Raw genomic sequence first — 17,774 nt, 5'->3', positions numbered from 1 at the left:
AGGTTTCTGGAAGAATATTTTGACGAAAAAGAGAATAAATAAATTGTTTCTGTCTTTTTTTATCAACATACTTCCTGGTTGTTGCGTCTTGGTGGTCATTTGGATTGACAAGATTGACGATCTTTTTATTTGTTGATATCTTTATCAGTTTTTTGAATTGATTCATCAGGATTGCTTGGGTCTCTTGAGAAACTCATTTTAAATAAGTTTTTTTCAAATCAACGAGTTCTTTTAGAAGGCAACCCAGTTCCAGGAGGAAAAATCTGAAGCGCCTCTATGACGAAACCACGCTTTGGTTCATCCTTCAGGTAGTAGAGAACAGGCTCTTCCTTATTCACAAATGATTTTTCGATATTGAAGACCTTCAGAGACCAGATTGGATCTGTGGCTCGCCTCTGGCCACCTTCCAGCTCACCAGCAGCATAGTGATATCTCACGTTCTTTGAGAAGCCGAGTCACTGTTCCTTCAGGCCAACTGGTCTTGAATAAGTGGTTGAACTCTATGCGTCCGGCGACTTGTCTTTGATTGCATCGATAGGTTTCTTCCTGTCAACCTGGTCACTTCACTGTTCAAAGCCAACAAAACTTCTTAAAGCCTCTTCACCTCTACGGTTGATCTCTTTCCCTCTTTGAAGTTCATCTCTTGACTAAATTGGAAAGTGAGGAGACCCTCACACAAAGTTCAATCGAGTCGCTCGACAATTCTCTAATCTCTGTGTACCTTCACATTCCCTTTTCTTATCCTCACATCATGCTTGGTCATTTCTCTTGTGACCTAGTCACTTCACTATTCAAAGCCAACAGAACTTTCTGAAGCCTCATAATAATCAACATAACTTCTTGAAGCCTCTTCACCTCCACGGTTGATCTCTTTCTCTTTGAAGTTCGTCTCTTGACTACATTGGGAAGCGAAGAGACGCTCACACAAAGTTCAATCTAATCGCTCGACAATTCCCCGATCTCTGTGTACGTTCACATTCCTTTTTCTTATCCTCACATAATGCTTTGTCATTTTCCTTGTGACCTGGTCACGTCATCATTCAAAGCCAACAAAACTTCTTGAAGCCTCATCACCTAATTGGCTGATCTCTTTCCCTCTTTGAAGTTCATCTCTTGACTATATTGGAAAGTGAAGAGACGCTCACACAAAGTTTGATTGAATAACCAACAAATATTCCAAAAAATGCAACACCTTTCCATCTATTGTTTTTGTAATGTAGTGTCTCTCTTAATGGATCCCGAAGTATTTTATCCTGATATCCTCTCTCTCTCTCTTAGTGGAGTGCCTTCTTCAAGTTTTTCTCTCATTCTCAAGAACATTAATCTGTTGCCTTTTCTCACTTATTCTTTCTTAATTGTTCTCTTAATTCATAAGCTACATTCTTATCATCAGCAATCCTCTCATCTTCCTGATTTAATTTCTGTGTCCCTTTAATTTTTTTATCCTTGTCCGGAAATCATCTCTTCATGTTTTGGACTAAAGCTTTTATTGAAAAGATCGAGAAAATATTTTTGAAAAGTACCATCTTTTTCAAATACCTCATATTTACCTGAGGCTCTATTACCAAAAGCATCTGAGACTGTATAATCTCTTTCTCCCTCAACTCTTAGCATGATACGTTTCCTGACTGGATATTCGAATTTAAGTTTTTCACGAGCTTCTATGATTCCAATGTCTTCAGGTGTTTTATGTATATCGCCCTCGATGAAAGCTGTTCCAGCAGTTTTTGGTCCTTTCTCTTCTCCCGTGCTCATTGTTCTTTGTTCAGCCATTTGAATTATAATCAGGTTGAAAAAGTTTTGTTATATCTCCAACCTCTTCATCGTAATCATCATCGTCAATGTGATCCAATAGAGGTTCAGTATCTCTAAATTCAGTCATTTGCAATAGAATATCTATTAAAATGGAAGTCAGTGAACAAAGCAGCCCAATTTTGGAAAAAGAAGTCAAATGCCCTCAAAGCGGACCGCATGATTCATTGAATAACATTTAACCCTACTAGGGCTTCCTCGGTCAAAATCTTTGGTGTCCCAGTTCCAAGGCTTGATGATGATGTAGTACTTGTGCCGGGATCTCCTGCACTCATCTTCGACTTATCAGTTAGTGGTGAAGCAAAACGTTTCCTCGAGAACAATGTATTAAGAGCTCCTGTTGATCGACTTATAGTTAAATTCTCAGGAGAAATCGTTCAAGACACTGACGGCTATGTTCTATTCTAACTCTATGATGACCTCTTCTTGAGTGAGAATGAGAGGGCGAGTATTCAGTCGGAAGATCTTTCGAAGATCAGATACAAATCTGGAGATAAGAAGACTTCTGGAGTTGACAAGGAGAATAAGCTCAATGATGTTTATGGGAACAAGTTTAGGATTCCACTGGATCATGAGATTATAAAGGACCATGCAGTCTCTCTCACGAGACCTCTTTCTTATAGGCCTTTCTTCGAGCTCAGGCTTGTACCTGTCAGCAGTGTTGTAAAAGGATCTCACCCAGCAAATCTTTTTAATGAATTGAATAGCATTCAGCTCAAGTATGAGGTTATTCACCGTCAAGAACTCGCTGATAACATCTTGTCTAACCACAAAAATGGAAATAGATTCATGTACGAGCATATCACTCATCTGAAAACAATCTCAAAAGATAAGGAATGTGACATAATAATCAATGAAACAGTAAATGCCCCAAGGAAATCACTGAGGGGACTTCTTTTCTTTTACAAGCCATACACAGCAGCAGTGAGAGACAGTGAGAAGACAATTCCAACATCGCTGAGGTAAAGTTGGTTATGAATGGAATCCCAAGTAAGTTTTATTCAAGGAATGAAGATAAGAGAAATGTGGGAGGAGGTTCTCAGAAGATTTGATAAGGAGAACAGCGCGATGAATGCAATGCTGGAGATAGTTTCGGTCTTTTCATCGATCTGAGGAGTCTAAGTGACTACGATCTTCACGTTTCAGGGTTGAGATTGATGAACAGGAAGGAAGAAGTTCACCTCGCGATTAACAGGAAACCATCGAGTTCAAGAAAAGTTAAATCTCACATCTTCATCCTCTCAGATGCTCAGCTTTACATCAACCGCGAGTTTGAGAGAGTGACCTACTAATGAGATTTAGGCTGTTGTATGAAACTCAAAAAAATCACGTAATCACATTTATTGACAAGAGGATAGTTCTGGATGATAAGATCAACACGCCTGCTCATGGGAGACATCTGATCATCAATCAGATTTACAAGTTAATATCTTATAGTTTTTGAAAATGAGTAGAGTAGCGGGAATCGGCGGAAAGTTAAGTATGGAAGTGTTCCGGGCTTGTCCCGGAGCTTTGCATATCCTTGACACTTGTCTTACACTAGAATCCCCTCTTTATAACTACTTGTTCTCTTTGGAGGCGCTCCCTCTTCCTTGTTTAATTTTTCTTCTCAGATATTTTATCATGTAGGTTTCTCTGTTTCCATCTTTTACGACTGATATTTGCTTCCAGTATTTGACTTTTATCTACTATCGAGTCTTTAGTTTATTTGTTGTGTGCTTGTGTGCGTTTCGCCACTTTTTTATGTCTTAGGGGTACACATCTTCCCTTCTAACTTCTGTACGGCTTCCTGTATTTTAATCTGGGACTATCTGTGCCCAAGATCCATGTACCATATGTATTTATGATTATAGGTACATCTGTGCCCAAGAGAATGGAAACATTTATGTTCAAGTGAGTGCGGCCATCTGTGCCCAGAAAAGTGGGATTATCTGTGCCCAAGGGCATGGGACCATCTGTGCACTATATTAACATATTTTCTTTTGATTTCAAGTTAATTTCATGTTCCACACTAGTGATCGAGAAACCATTTATTCCAAAAACATTGGTCTTAAATAAAGGCTCTCTATCGTGCAATTCTGCAGTTTCTTATTCTTTTTATCGTGGCCATTCAAAGATGCATTTCACTCATTTATACACCAAAGCATTTGTTCATTCAATTGTTTATATATTTTATTATTTTTTTATTTGCCAATTATAATTTGTTTTTAATATCTAGCAGATTCACTCTTTTGTCATCAGGTGGTTGTTTTCTCTTGTTTTTCCTTTCCTTTATCCTTATTAATTTTTTAACTGTCGCTGTGAATGTCTCTTATAATCTCATTCTCACTGTCACTGTCACTCTGACGTTTCCTGCAACAGTTACTGTCATTTTCTTGCACACTGTCAATGTTACTGTATCTCTCACTGTCACAGTCTCTCTTGGTCACTGTGCTGATGTCTGATCCTATTTTTCTCACTGACTCTCTCTGCACCTTTTCTCTCTGCACTCTTTTTGTGAGCACAGTGTAACCAGGTTTGGTTGTTTCTGTTACATTCAATTTCCCTGATACTGTCATTTTAACTCTCACTGCAATTTTCACCGTCAATGTCTGTCTCAGTAACTGCCACGTACACTGATTCTGTCTCTATCAATGTAAATGTCACTCTCAAAGTCACTATCTCTATACAAAGTCCCTGTCAACATCTGCATCACTGTCAGTATTAGTCTCAGTCTCAGTATCAGTGTTAATGTCTATGTTGGTGTCACTGTCACTTTCTCTTTCAGTGTCAGTCTGTCGTTATCATTGTCAGTGTCACTGAGAATGTTTCTCACTCTCTGTCAACGTGTTTCTCCCTGTCACGGTCAGTGTCACTGTTACTTTCACCATTTAACTCTGTCACTGCCACTGTTCCTGTATTTTTTAGTTAATTTTTTTTATATAATAATATTTATGTATGCGTATTGAGTGCTGTGTTGCTCACACTACTTAGATCGCGCCGTTTGTGTATGTATCTTGCACCAATTAGAATGCTGCACTAGGGTATTATCGCGCACTAATCAGATCACTGCATTCGGGATGTATCTCACACCCACCAATCAAATCACAGCATTTGAGGTATTTTGTACCAATCAGAGCGTCAGGGTATTGACCCTCATGCCAATTCTGTCATGGAATTAGGGTGTCGCTAAGTTTTGCAATTGAATCAACCCATCATTGACGCACACTAAGAAAGACTAACAAAGAACTGTGCTCTGATTTATCCAGCGAAATGACTCATTTCCTTTATGTGGACCTCAAGGAATTTTTCTATTACTTAAAAGTTAAAGGGCGTCTGGGTACCGTTCCTTCACATCCAACGCAACCACCATCAGCAAAAGGCCTGACATTAAGTTGTTTTGAAAGGGCTAGTTTTGCAGACTCTGGCAGAATTTGCACAAAGCATTAGCATGAGGCATATTTGATTGATAATCTTGTTTTTGTCCCTGCGGAGGCTCTTTTGGCGAGGGTAAATAAGATCAAGCCATATATATTTTCTGAGTTGACTACCCGTTAACAACTCCTTTTGGAAGTTCTCCATGCATAACGTCTTGTGTTTAAATGACATTTTCCAATGCTTAATCCAAATTTGACGACTGAATCCTCCCTTACAAAAAAAATGCACATGAAACTTGATGTTATCCTTAACAAATTTTCCACGCAACTCTCGTGTGCTTTGACTTTTCCTACGAGTCAAATTCGCCTTAGGCTACCTTGGACATCACCTCATCGCGTGTCATTTCCTTGTAAATAACCTGCATTTTTCCCTCTAAAGCGCCATTTGCAAAAAGAAAGGCGTTGTGAAGGTATGATATTAAATCTGGAGTTTATCTTATTTCTCAGCAAGAAACCCAAAAATAAAAGTGCATCATTGAAAGGGACAGCAGTATCAAAAATAGCTATTTGTCGTTTCTCTACATACCTTATTAATCAAACAACGTAGCCTGAAAGAGTATCCCAGGATGAGCTTTTGCAAAGGCCTCGCATATCTCGTCTACCTCGAATCTCTCAGGGTAATGTATAACAATAATAGCGGGAGCTGAAAAGCGCTATTCACACATCGTTGATTTGGTGCACGTCTTGATCCGTTTCATGAGCGAAAAGGACCGCTCAGCTTCCGCACTACTTATTGGTAGGGTGCAGACGAAGAAGAAGAGAAGAAGACGATGGATGTTTGGAAAAGTATGCTCGTCACACGTGTCAAGTGCTAGTAGAAGATTGCTTGGAAGTTCTTTCTCTGCTGACTGCCACATAACTTGCCATCTTCGCAGCTCGTTCCCAAGGGATTTGGGAAATGGAAAGTCATTCTCCCTGAACAGCATGACTTCTGTTGCTTCAGACAGCTCCAAGGTGTTATTAACTATGATAGAGGGTACTAGCTAAAGCAAGTGACGGGCGTGGCGATCTTCGTCAGAAAATCAGTATTGCATTTGAATAATCAGGGAATCAAGAAGGGGAATAGGCACAGATTTTTTGTAATGATCAATTGGAATACAACTGGGAATGTTTGAGCGATTCCTCTGTATGTTTGTCTTTCTGGGAATAGCTTCAACAATTCCCAATTTCTCAGCAAGGTCTAATATTTGTTTGTACAAAACTTGAAAGTCGATGTCAATGTTTTTCCAAACGGACTTGATATTTCCAATTACTTCGTCAACCATCATGTAAGCTTCAAAAATATCTTGATCCCGTTTCTGCAGCTTTGATGCGAGAGCTTTGACTTCATCAAGAATATTCATGTTCACAATAAAAACCACTACGGTCTGGAATAACAACAAACAGGCTTTCAGTCCCTGGGCTTTTGTGATAGTATCTTTGTCCCAATTCCAGCTTCCAGTAGACGATTTCAAGCTTGGGTACTCGTGGGGGGAAATGACAGCATCTAGAAAGATGACTAGGAGCTCATATATCTCCAGGAAAAGATCTAGGCACGTGTGTCTTTCCACCCACCGTGTCTTGTATAGACCTGGAAGCTTGCTGTGAGAATTCTCAGGCAGTTATTCTTTCAGAGTCAACTCAAACAGCTGCTGTCGCTTTGGGCTGTTATTTAAAAAAAGGTATGCCTCGTTAGTCAGATCTATCAAATTTCGCACTTCTGACAGTTTGCATGATGCTGCGATGGAGAGGTTCAGGCAGTGAGCATAACAATGTGTGAAAAGAGCTAACGGACTGATCTCTTTTATCTTGGCCTGCACTCCTCCCTTTCCACTTGACATAACGAAAGCTCCATCATATGCCTGACCACGGATGCTGCTAGGATCCAAAGAAATAGATGGTTCAGAGAGAGATTCCAAAATCTCTCTTGAAATCATGGTGGCATTTGTTCGTTCCAAGTGCATGAAATTAATCAGGCATTCTTTGACATGAGGATCGTTTGGCGAAGACTGGTCAACAAACCTCAAGCATAAAGATAAGATATCCTGGTTTGAGTGTGGTCAGTACTCTCATCAGCTATAATCGTGAAAGTGTTACGGGAAAATTTATTGATTTTCCCGCGTGTGTTATTCGGAACATATTTCTTCGTAAACTTTCACAATTGACCATTTTAAGTCCTTTCATTTTAATACATCAAAAAATGTATAAAAACCACAGTAGCTTTTAGAATAGATTTTGTTTGTTACTCGCTTTCATCATGCACCTACATGGCGGCACTTTTGTTATTTATTACATGGTTTTTTAGGTAAATATAAGTGTTAATGGTCTTTCTGGAAAAATTGGTTTTCATGGTAGTTAGCAGCTGAGTTTATACTCATAACTTTAATTTGTTTTCATACGATAGTTGTTGTCATACGATAGTTTCCATACCAACCTTGCATAGATAAGCAGAAACTTTTCATTGCTTTTCCGTTTTTATTTCCTAAGCTGCACTACTGCAATTAAGATAGGTATTGTTTTTTTATATCAGAGCTGTGAATTCGCATCTAAGTTTCCTACTTTAATGGCCTCGAGTTTATTGCATCCGTCTTTTTAATTTAGAAATTCTTTCCGTCGTAGAAACAGATGGAATATTTAAGTAGTTTTCGTTTAACTTCAAAGAGACCTTTTTCCGCTCCTTTGTGTCCCTATTCAAATATTGCGATTTGTGTAACAATAGCACCTCACACCGGTTAGTTCTTAAGTAAGTACGTTGTACAGCTTTGTTGATTACAAACTTGAGTACGCTAGAGGTCATGTCCTTTGTTGGCCTGACCTAGAATAAAAACCTACTGTGGACCCAAAAGACTGTCTCTTCCTTGACGTCCGTACAAGCTCACTCGAAGTAGATCTCCGTGTACCAGGGAATCGTGACGAGTTTCCGTTCTCGCTGCTAAGTGCTCTCTACCGAGCTAATTTCCCCCCGTTTGTACGTCTTCCGAAAATTCCAGTGTAGCGAGCGAAAACCTATCGTCACAAAAGGAAGGTCCTTAGTCCTTAGCTCTGCTGTAAGCCTTTCCTTAATTTTTAACGCATACATGTGAATGACATCATTCTGGATAGTTTTGCTGGTATATCTTGCTTGTCGGCTTGATGACAAGAGGTGCTCCTGGAGAGGGTCGTTTCCTTTCGCCTGTAATTGTAGCAGGGCCACGAAGTTTCCTCTGTTAATGTCATAACTAGAAAAATCAACACGATCATCACGATGACCTCTAAAGGCCAGACCCTGCTTAGCCAGAAACTCTACAGCCAAAATAATTTGACGTAGAATTTCTGTTCTCAATGGCTTGATTGGCTAAGGACGTCGCCAGCTGGGAATCTACTCTATACCTGTTAGGATTCTCAAAAGTTTGTTTGAAGAGGTCTGCCTGTTCAGTTGCATATTTATGCATCACAGATTGCTCATGACAGTTGAGGATACCATCCTTGCTAAGTACCTTAGTGTAAGATTTATGGTACGATACTGTGACCAATACACCTGGTGTTGTTCCCTTGGTAACTTTGTAAGGGAATAAGATACAGTGACAACAAATACCACCCTCAAGTATGTAACTGTAACAAAGCCAGGGAAACTGTTTTAGCCATTTGGATTGAAAAGAAACTTTCCACGTCTTCTTGCCTTTGGTAACTTGATGAGAATGAAGTATATCGGACTCAGGTTTGTAGTGAAATGTAAGATATTGCATTCTTTTTTCATCTGTAATGTCATGCGATAATTGCCTCAAAACATCGCACGAGCCTTCAGCAGCTTTCACAATAGTACCCAAATAGATCTTTGTGCATATAGTTGAACCAAAAGTGCCAGTCACAGGACCTTTTGTAAAAATTTAAAATTGTCATACACACAAAAAAACAAATACCATAGTGTGCTGATATTTTACTATACAGGTCACATGAAAAATGTCTTGGTTAGACTTTCACTATATGTTATTACACACTTTTTTCTATAACACGACACTGTTATGCTTTCATATTATAAAAAATATTTTTACTCTTAGCAGCAAACAAAACTAACATCATATTCTTCCCCTAGAGCATGGATGTTCTACATCTTCAGAACTACAAGATATTTCTTAAAATTGAATGTGATTCAATTTTTGCAAAATCAGACTTACGTCTTTTCTTGCAAGGCTTACACCAACCAGGCACAGAACATTCAATGAGCATGAAGATGAAGAGGCTGCAATGGTTGCCACTTGATTGGCAGTGAATCCTGCTCTGTTCAGCGATAATATTCTAAGATTTTAATTGCTTTAAGATAGTAGTAGAACAACAGGTATTTAATTTTTGACAGTCATTAAGGATCAAGGTTTCAAGAGGAGAGGACTCAATCTATAGAAAATTAAGGGATGATATCGGTTGCCCACTTAAATCCAAATATCTCAGATGTTTAGAAAATCCCAGACTATTTCCTAATAATGTTTCCAGCTTCTCTTCTGAAGTTCTCATTTCGATATATTTTATGGATAAATATCTGAACCCACTGGAGTGTGACATGATGTTGATAAATTGTTCTTCATTTAAATATCTTATGTGCCACTCATCAAGAAGGAGGCAACTCCACAGAATGTTATTATTGTTTACAATGTGCCTCCACCTTCTTGAGACCAGGCACAATATTTTAAGCATTTCGTTAAGGCAGAAGATTTTAAACACCTCGACCATTACTTCATCAAGAAAAGCTGTGTGCAAAACGAAATTACTACTTGTCAATCTTACTAGGAATTCTGCATACTTCTTGCATCATTTGAATAAATACTCTTTCCTAATACTGGTCCATTGGGTCAGAAAAATAAGTTTACTATTCAGATAATGCAGATAATGCATTCAGATAATAAAGTGAAGGTCCCCGCAATACCCCGGTCATGCCCGAGGAGAGGGGTCCCAGGGTTTCAAATGACTGGTGCATAAATAAAAATAAGAATGTTCTACCTTCGATCCTGGACACTCCAGCTTGATCGTCTGAGTTGCTGAATTTTGGTCGCTTGTTAGGAGTTCAGTTTCTTTCTCTGTTTATCATGACAGTTCACTTAGTCAGTTTTTCGTGGAAAACTGATTTTCTAGGTTATTGTTCACACGAAGGACAAATCCATTCATCGGGCTTTTCATCTGTTTTTGCACAACACCTAAAGGAAGAAAATCGCGCATTTATTTTGCTTGGTAATTTCTAACAACTCCACCAGACCTAAAAAAAGAAAAAAAACAAGCCAAACAAAAAAACGTCTTACCAGTCAAACCAGTGGCAGTTGCTCTCGCACTGAATCATGTCGAAGTACCTTGATTGTTTGCAGTGATGGTACAACCAATCTTCGAACAGTTTTCGGCTTTAACAGGAGGGAGTAAAATGATTTTGCAAAACTTGTTCTAAAACTAATGAAGGCTGTTCACATGACGCTGTATTGGAACAGGTATATCTCGTTTGCTATTGTATCATACTACTGTTTTAGACAAGGTATTTATACCACTTAAATTTAAGAAAGAATGAGTAGAACATAAACCACATTTTCTGTAAAGTACACGAGCCATCCTAACCTACTTTCCACGTATTTTCTGTAAAAAAACCGCTTCAGTTTTTCAAATTTGAAATTTTTGGCTAAAAAACCACGGCTCCCAAAAATATTTCTCACTTTACCTTAAAAATTTTCAAAAGAAATTTTCAAATTTTTCACAACTTTGCCTGTTCCTGCTCGTAGGTCCAGCCAAGGCTTTATGGTCATTGGCCCCCGCAATAGCCACTAACAATGGCTTATAAATATAGGCGTCTAGTGTTGACTTGTAAAACTCCCTAAGGAAGTTTACGACAATTAGACGAAACGCGTCAGACAATCACGAAGTTTTACAATTACTGTTCGCACAGCGCTGCTCACTAGTTTAGTTTTAAATTTTTAAATTCTTTTTTTAAATTGTTTAAAAAATTTTTAAAAATTATTGAAAAAATAAATAAATAAACGTTTGAGTCGGAGCTATTCCTGTCAGCGGTAAAATACAGGAATGGCTCCAGTCTCTGGTTGTCCGCCTGAACTGACTAAGTTTAGTCAGCAGATGACTTTTTCATCGCCGGAATATCGCTGAACGACCTCGCTGAACAAGAAAGGCTGCCTTCCCTTCGCTACGTAAGTAACCATTTCTTGTTTGACACATCGGTATTTTGACTCGCATTGATATGTCATTGTTCCGCTTTGAGACACGCGGTTAACAATACTCACGAGCAAGGAGTTAAGATATAGCTTATCAACTTTTACTATTTTTATCATCCAATCACAGGTCGGAGCCATTCTTGTATTTAGTCGCTTGTTGGAAAACGCACTTTGTTTACGAATTGCACGGTATGTCGAGGCTATTGACTGTTGAAAACAGTTATCGGTGTTATAGAAGTAAGTTAAATTACTTTTTATAAAAAAGACCCACGAACTTATCTGATTTCTTTGTATAAAATTCTGCTACTTTCTTCATTCTCAGCTTTGAACACACCTCAACAATACTCAAACAGTCGCTTGGTCCAATCGCACTCGTTTACTTTTAATAAATGTCACACCTGTTCATGTTGCCTGTTATATCTGATCCTGATAAGACCTTTTCACATGTTGCGAAATGTACATTACCTTTTCATAACTTCACAAGCAGTCGAATGGTGGAAGTGGAAAAACTTCGTAAAAAATTTTATTTATAATTAATTTAGGAAGAATAAAACAAATAACAAGAGACAAATGCTCCTCAAAGGGGGTTGCAACCCCCTCAACCCCTCCCCTGGATCCGTTTCTGCACCGCCACATACTTTCTCTGACACTGTAATCCTCCTCACCATGCTCACTGTCTTTGTGAATGTCGATGTCCTCTTTTACTGGCACTTTGATTGTCTTTATCAGTGTTGCTGTTTTGTCATTTACACTTTCAGTCTCACTGTCACTGCCTTTCTCAATTTTACTATTACACATACTCTTTCTGTCAACATAGATGTCCGTCACTGGCCCTTTCATTGTCATTGTTACTGTCTCTTTCACAATCCCTTTCCCTGTCTTTCACTGTCACTGTCAATGTCTCTCTGTCATTCTATCTGTGGTTGTAATTTTTCTTTCTTTTCTTTCACTAAGTTATTGAAATTTTTCTTCAAAAAGCACAAGGCCAATGGTCCAGGAGTGTATTAGCATATGGTGGCGGTCGGCCACAGTCTTGGCGTTATTAATGATCTAGGGCCATGTGTAAGTTTAGGAGGCACAGTTCAGAGCTTTTTTGTGCCGGGAAGGTTCTCAATGTTCACTGGAAATGTGTTTTTTCTGGCTCACTCGTCGCAGGCCCAGCAAATTGGAACCAACATCGTTTCTTCAACGCACAAAGGGTTGGATTCTTTGGATTTTCAGCTATTGTTTATTGGACAGGTCTGGAATGCACTTACAAGAATCTCTGGTCCTGTGAGCACGCCGGTATGTGTTGCTGTAAAAAGTGTCAAGATTAAGAGGTGCAAATGCCCTTGCGCATGTTATTCCAACAGTACCGCAACATTCCATTGCTTACTTGAAGGGGACTTGGTGTTTAAATTAAACCCCGGTCCCTCAGAACAACTGATTCTGATAATAATGTCTGTGCGTGATGAACACAGGAAAAAATTCCTAAAACACATGCATGGGTATTTAGCTTTTTACATTTTGAATAAAACCCATCAGTGGTTTTTATAGAAAACCATTAATGTTAATTTAACCATATTAATGTTTATTACAAATAAACCAACAGTGTTAATCAATTTCCCCACAAGAGATGTGTGGTGGCACATTACAATTAAAAACAAGGATGGTTTTTGTTTAAAAACTTGTGAAATGTTCGTATATTTTCCATTAATGGGAAAACAAATCACAAATACACTCTTGTAAAATTAAGAAACAGCTTTGTATTCTGGTGAGAAAACATCATGTTTATCTAATTACCATTAATGTGAAAATACAGAAGTTGTGCAGCCAAATCCCATTCATGTGTTTTGGAACAAGAATGGATTGGTCACATTTGGTTTGGTGGCATTTTATAACAATAGTCCAGCATGTTCTTTTACTTAAAGACCATGGATGGTTTATGTATTTTCCATTGATGAGGAGACAAGTCCATACAAAACCTTGTTGTGAAATTAAAGAAACAATCTATTGTTTTGATGGAAAAAAACATCCCTGTTCATGCTCTTTTCAGTTGCTATAACATACTACATAGTCCATCCATGAAATAATTCACCATTATCATTGTTCTCCCCATTGCTGTGAAATAAGGGAAACTAAAATCACTGTCTCCAAGGAATTGAAAGACAAAGTTTCTAAAGATACAAAAATATTTCAGTTACATTTTTTCACTGAAAGAACAGAAGTACAGTAAAAGATATGACTACATCATATCATTTTTAAGGTAAAACATCCCATGTGAACTTAGGAGATGTGGGTGTCAGAATGTAATAATTTTCTCCAAAATGGAAAAGAACACAGAAATTATATGGATCTGGAGTTAGTCTTTTCAAATTAAAATGAAGTTTCTTATTCTTAACTAAGTCTGGATTTTTAGCTTCATGTGTGATTATTACATTATCCAGGTATCTCCTCTCCATTCACCATTTGCATGACACAAAATAGAGTCCCTTGAGTCAATATCTTGGGCCTGTCTTCTTTCCTGGCATTGCACATACAGGGTTCCACCAGGTCTTTGCACATCCTCCACATAGTAAACAACTTTGGCTGTCTTTGCCCTCTCTTGAATAGTCAACACCTTGGCCAGCCAGGGGTGAGGGTTGTCTCCTTTGATGAAAATCATATCATCTATTTGTGGATGGAATGGCACTTGGATGTCACCCCATGTAATTGGCATGATTTCTCTTTGAAAATCTAGCACTGTTCTCCTACCAGGATGTAGAGGATCATTGTAATTGTACAGTATAGCCTTCCTCAAAATTGCTGTAACTGGAGCGATCAAAACTTGGACACCAGTGGTAATATCAGTTATCAAGCCTCCACTGTAAGGGTCAGATAAAGGGTTACCCTCCTCATTCAGTTCCATAGGGTACTTCAAGACTTTTTTTCAACAGTTTTTGAGAACTTTCCATGAACTTCAAGACACAAGAAGTATTCTACTTGGCAAACATGCTGCTCATTGGCATTATCCAGCAAAACCACGTGTTCTCCTTTTCTGTAAAGCATGCCTTGGGGTGTTTGATCTGGTTTCCATAAGTTTTTGAAAGAAAAGGCTGTGTCTGGAAAAACAGAAGGCAAGGAAGAATCAGACATAATCAAGTCAATATCCTCTTGAGATAAATGCACTTCACTGGACAGCATTCCTCCAACCAAAACCCCCTCCTCCCCTCCCAGCTACCTCTTTCATTTTTGCAAGTTCAGCTGCAAGTTTCCGTTCTTCCCATGGGAATCTAGCATGGAGACGGTTTTGTCCATAATAGCAATGGGTTCCACCCATTGGATTAATGGTTCCTTTAACTTTATCTCTTCTGCAAGCTAGGATTCCACCTTTGATGAACTTGCCAACTTCACATTGAGCAGGATAATCTCCGGTCCAAAGCAGAAGCAAAACACGGACCACAACGTTGCCAGCTGGCAGGTGAGGAAAGTCACCCACATACTCCACCTCATATATAGCCATCAATAAATATGTTCTCAATCTCTGAAATGAGAGGCTCAAGGAATGGATCTAGGGCATTAGGTCGCTTTTTTGGCAACATGTGACTCGGCACAAAGCCAACAACATACACCTCATCAGTTGCATTCCTATCTTTTTTGTACATATTTGCAATGGTAACTTCTAGTGCTCCACAACTATGCTGACCTGGTGATCCAAATGGCTGCCAACCATCCCAGTGACCTATAAGTGCAATATTGTGAGGCTCACCCCAAGCAGATTTTGGTTGATGGTCTGTTCTTTCCCCACACTCTTCACACTGTATTGTGTAAACACCATCTCTTTCAGGGAATGCTTCAATTTGCTCAACTGTAATGACATTACCACAACAGTGACATCTGTATGGCAAAACCCATTCTTTGTCAGGGTTCCAGAACCAAGACAGTTCATTGAAATGACTGCCATCCCACACTTCGCACAACTCAAAGTTTGGACCAATTCCACTGATCCATGCTTCTCTATTAACCCAATGGGCCAGCATCTTTTCACACATACTAGGGTCTGAGAACCATGTTTTTATCTTCTGAGAAAGCCCAAGGTAATAGTATTTTATGTTTCCACTCTTTCCACAATGTCTACAAGTAGCACTGGGAGAATCTATAACATCCCAATGACAAGGATGACTTTGATCAAGGCAGATTGTGAACTCTTTAGGTTCCTTATAACCACATTCCTTAAGAAGTTTTTCAGTTTCTCTCCAATTTTTTGGCCAGTAAGCTGTGAGACTTTGGTTACTGTGACGAAACAAGTCTTTAGCAAAAACAAATACTTCTTCAAAGTCATTTAATGTTCCTTGCATTTGGTTTACCAACATAAGTGCTCTGCATATGGCACAAACAATTTCTTTCTTAAGTCTTAGCTCTCCTGAATTTTCCTCTAGTTCTGGTTGTTGGTCTGGTGATAATGATTCACAATCTCCACCGCTGGAGTTACGCAACCAATCCTGGTGAACACTAGTACTATTACCATTATCTTCATTATCAAAGTCAGCTTCAGCTGATGAACTACAAATTAAATCAATTAAATACAAAAATCATTCTTCATCCTAGAATTGATTTTTCATGAACAATGCAAATGAAATAAGTACATGTCATACACATGCAGATCGTTTACAATTGGAACGATTCATAATAGTGTTGGGTTTGCGCCTAAACTTAAAATTTTTTTAGTTCAGCAATGCTTGGTATAAACTCAATTAAGAAGATTTAAGGCGAAAATTCGCTTGTTTAAGGTGATGGTCGATTGACAGAACTAAAGTAAATCCCAAGATGATTTCGGTTTCTCCGTGTGGGATTGATCAGAAAGTTTCCAAGAGGTCACGGATTTACTTACTAACAAGAACATAGTGCTGTTAATCGTTTTCTTGTTACTCTGTTCTGTGTTACTGCGTTGCTCTGTTTAGAAACACCCACATCATAGAGTGAAGCTCAAGTAAAGGCCTCTGCAGCCACTTGTTGATCTTTTACCGAGGAAAAACTAAAAAAAAACGCTTACCGATCTAGATTAAGAACGGGTTCGGCCAGTTCTAAGGAATTTTGCCAGTGCCAATGTCTGTACTCCACCGAAGACGAAACAGGTTTCCCATTACAGTAAATACACCGGCAATGAACGTGAGCGTGGGAAAGGTCGCTGCACTGACATCTAACGATTTCCCTTCGACTCCAGCTTCTTTTCATGATACAAAGCAATAAGAATATCCAAAAACTAAGTAATGAAACACTTCATCACTATTCCATACTTACTAAACTGGTAAAGGCATGCTTTGACCTTCCTACTTCAAGAGATTAAGGACTGGGGCAAGTCACGAGTTAGTCCAGATTTAGACACAGTAACCATCAATGGCTTTCGGGCGCTCTACTTATTTCCATTGTATTTCTCTTCGCGCCTTTTCACTTTCCCGCCGCCTACGGATGCTTTTACGCTAGAATATCGCCGTAACCCAATAACATGGAGGAAGCTTCAAGGCAATTAACAGAGTGGACGGTGGATGAGGTCTCCAAACGAGTTTTCTCGAGTTTTTTCTCTATTATTATTATTTTTCAAAATTTTCCAAATTGCCCTCATCGCTTCGCGACTCGGGCAATTTTGGAAAATTTTGAAAACTCTCGTGCAATTAATCCTTAATAGTACTTGGCCTCATGTGATTACATATACTAACTTTACCTCTGGTACCGGTGTTGAGCAGGCATCGTAAAAAGCCCACAATTACAGAAATCAAAACATTGACAGAATTAAATCAAAGAATTTATAAAGCAAAGTAAGTAAACTATATATTGTAATATATTTCTCGCCTGTTCGTAAGATTTCTCCGGCATACTTTTTGCATTTTGAATTCCACATCAAGTTTCTCCAGTCTTGCTGCCATTTGTAAGACGCATGCGTAGTAAGCTTCTAGACTCGTATTATGACTTTAGACAGTGACCTTGCAGTTCATGGTGGTGATGGAGGTGACACAGACATACTAAGTTCTTCAAATAATAGTACTTGTGATTCTCTCTCTGAAACTGAAGAGGGTATGTACCATCTGTACACTGAACATCTAATATTTATAAGGCTAAGCTCAAATTTGATTAATTTCAATCAAAAAGAGTTCGATGGGACCAGTGATAATCCATGTTTCATTACTTTCAGATTTGTCACTGCAAGGTGCCAAGGTGATCATCACAGTTGTGTTCTCTGCAATCAGATATAGTGATGTAGCAAAGCAACAGTTGGTTTCTGCTGCAAAGAAATTCAGACTTTCCTGCAATTTTGCTTCCAAAGACAGCATGGCAATGGCACTGGCCAAGACCTTTCTGAAGGAGAACTTTGTTAAGGTAGACAGTGCAAACCTTCAAGATATCGACGGAGACAATGTTCAAAAGCTCAAGGTTT

At 38.8% G+C, this 17,774-nt stretch overlaps 1 protein-coding gene and 1 pseudogene across 5 annotated transcripts in view; one reads left to right on the top strand and one right to left on the bottom strand.

The window, feature by feature from the left end:
- Positions 1 to 5,758: 5,758 nt before the first annotated feature.
- LOC136277957 (52 kDa repressor of the inhibitor of the protein kinase-like) lies at positions 5,759 to 8,932 on the bottom strand (annotated as a pseudogene).
- A 2,305-nt stretch (positions 8,933 to 11,237) lies between these two features.
- The window catches only part of LOC131787717 (uncharacterized), a 7,154-nt gene continuing 617 nt past the window's right edge, over positions 11,238 to 17,774 (top strand). The window contains exons 1-3 of one of the 5 annotated variants that reach the window (XR_010716200.1): positions 11,238 to 11,359; positions 11,511 to 11,572; positions 17,532 to 17,774. The exon at positions 17,532 to 17,774 is cut by the window's right edge and continues 617 nt beyond it. Coding sequence is in view for 1 of the 5 variants with exons in the window: in XM_066161431.1 (XP_066017528.1) it covers positions 17,305 to 17,413; positions 17,532 to 17,774 (352 nt within the window). In the remaining 4 variants the exon portion in view is untranslated. Of the gene's footprint in view, positions 11,360 to 11,510; positions 11,621 to 12,538; positions 12,651 to 16,748; positions 17,158 to 17,205; positions 17,414 to 17,531 lie in introns of those variants that run through there. The other 4 variants (XR_010716198.1, XR_010716199.1, XR_010716197.1 and 1 more) reach the window with 4 other exon arrangements.

Source organism: Pocillopora verrucosa, chromosome 14 (assembly GCF_036669915.1).
Source record: "Pocillopora verrucosa isolate sample1 chromosome 14, ASM3666991v2, whole genome shotgun sequence".
Lineage (NCBI taxonomy): Eukaryota > Metazoa > Cnidaria > Anthozoa > Scleractinia > Pocilloporidae > Pocillopora > Pocillopora verrucosa.
This window is presented reverse-complemented; position numbering and strand designations above follow the sequence as displayed.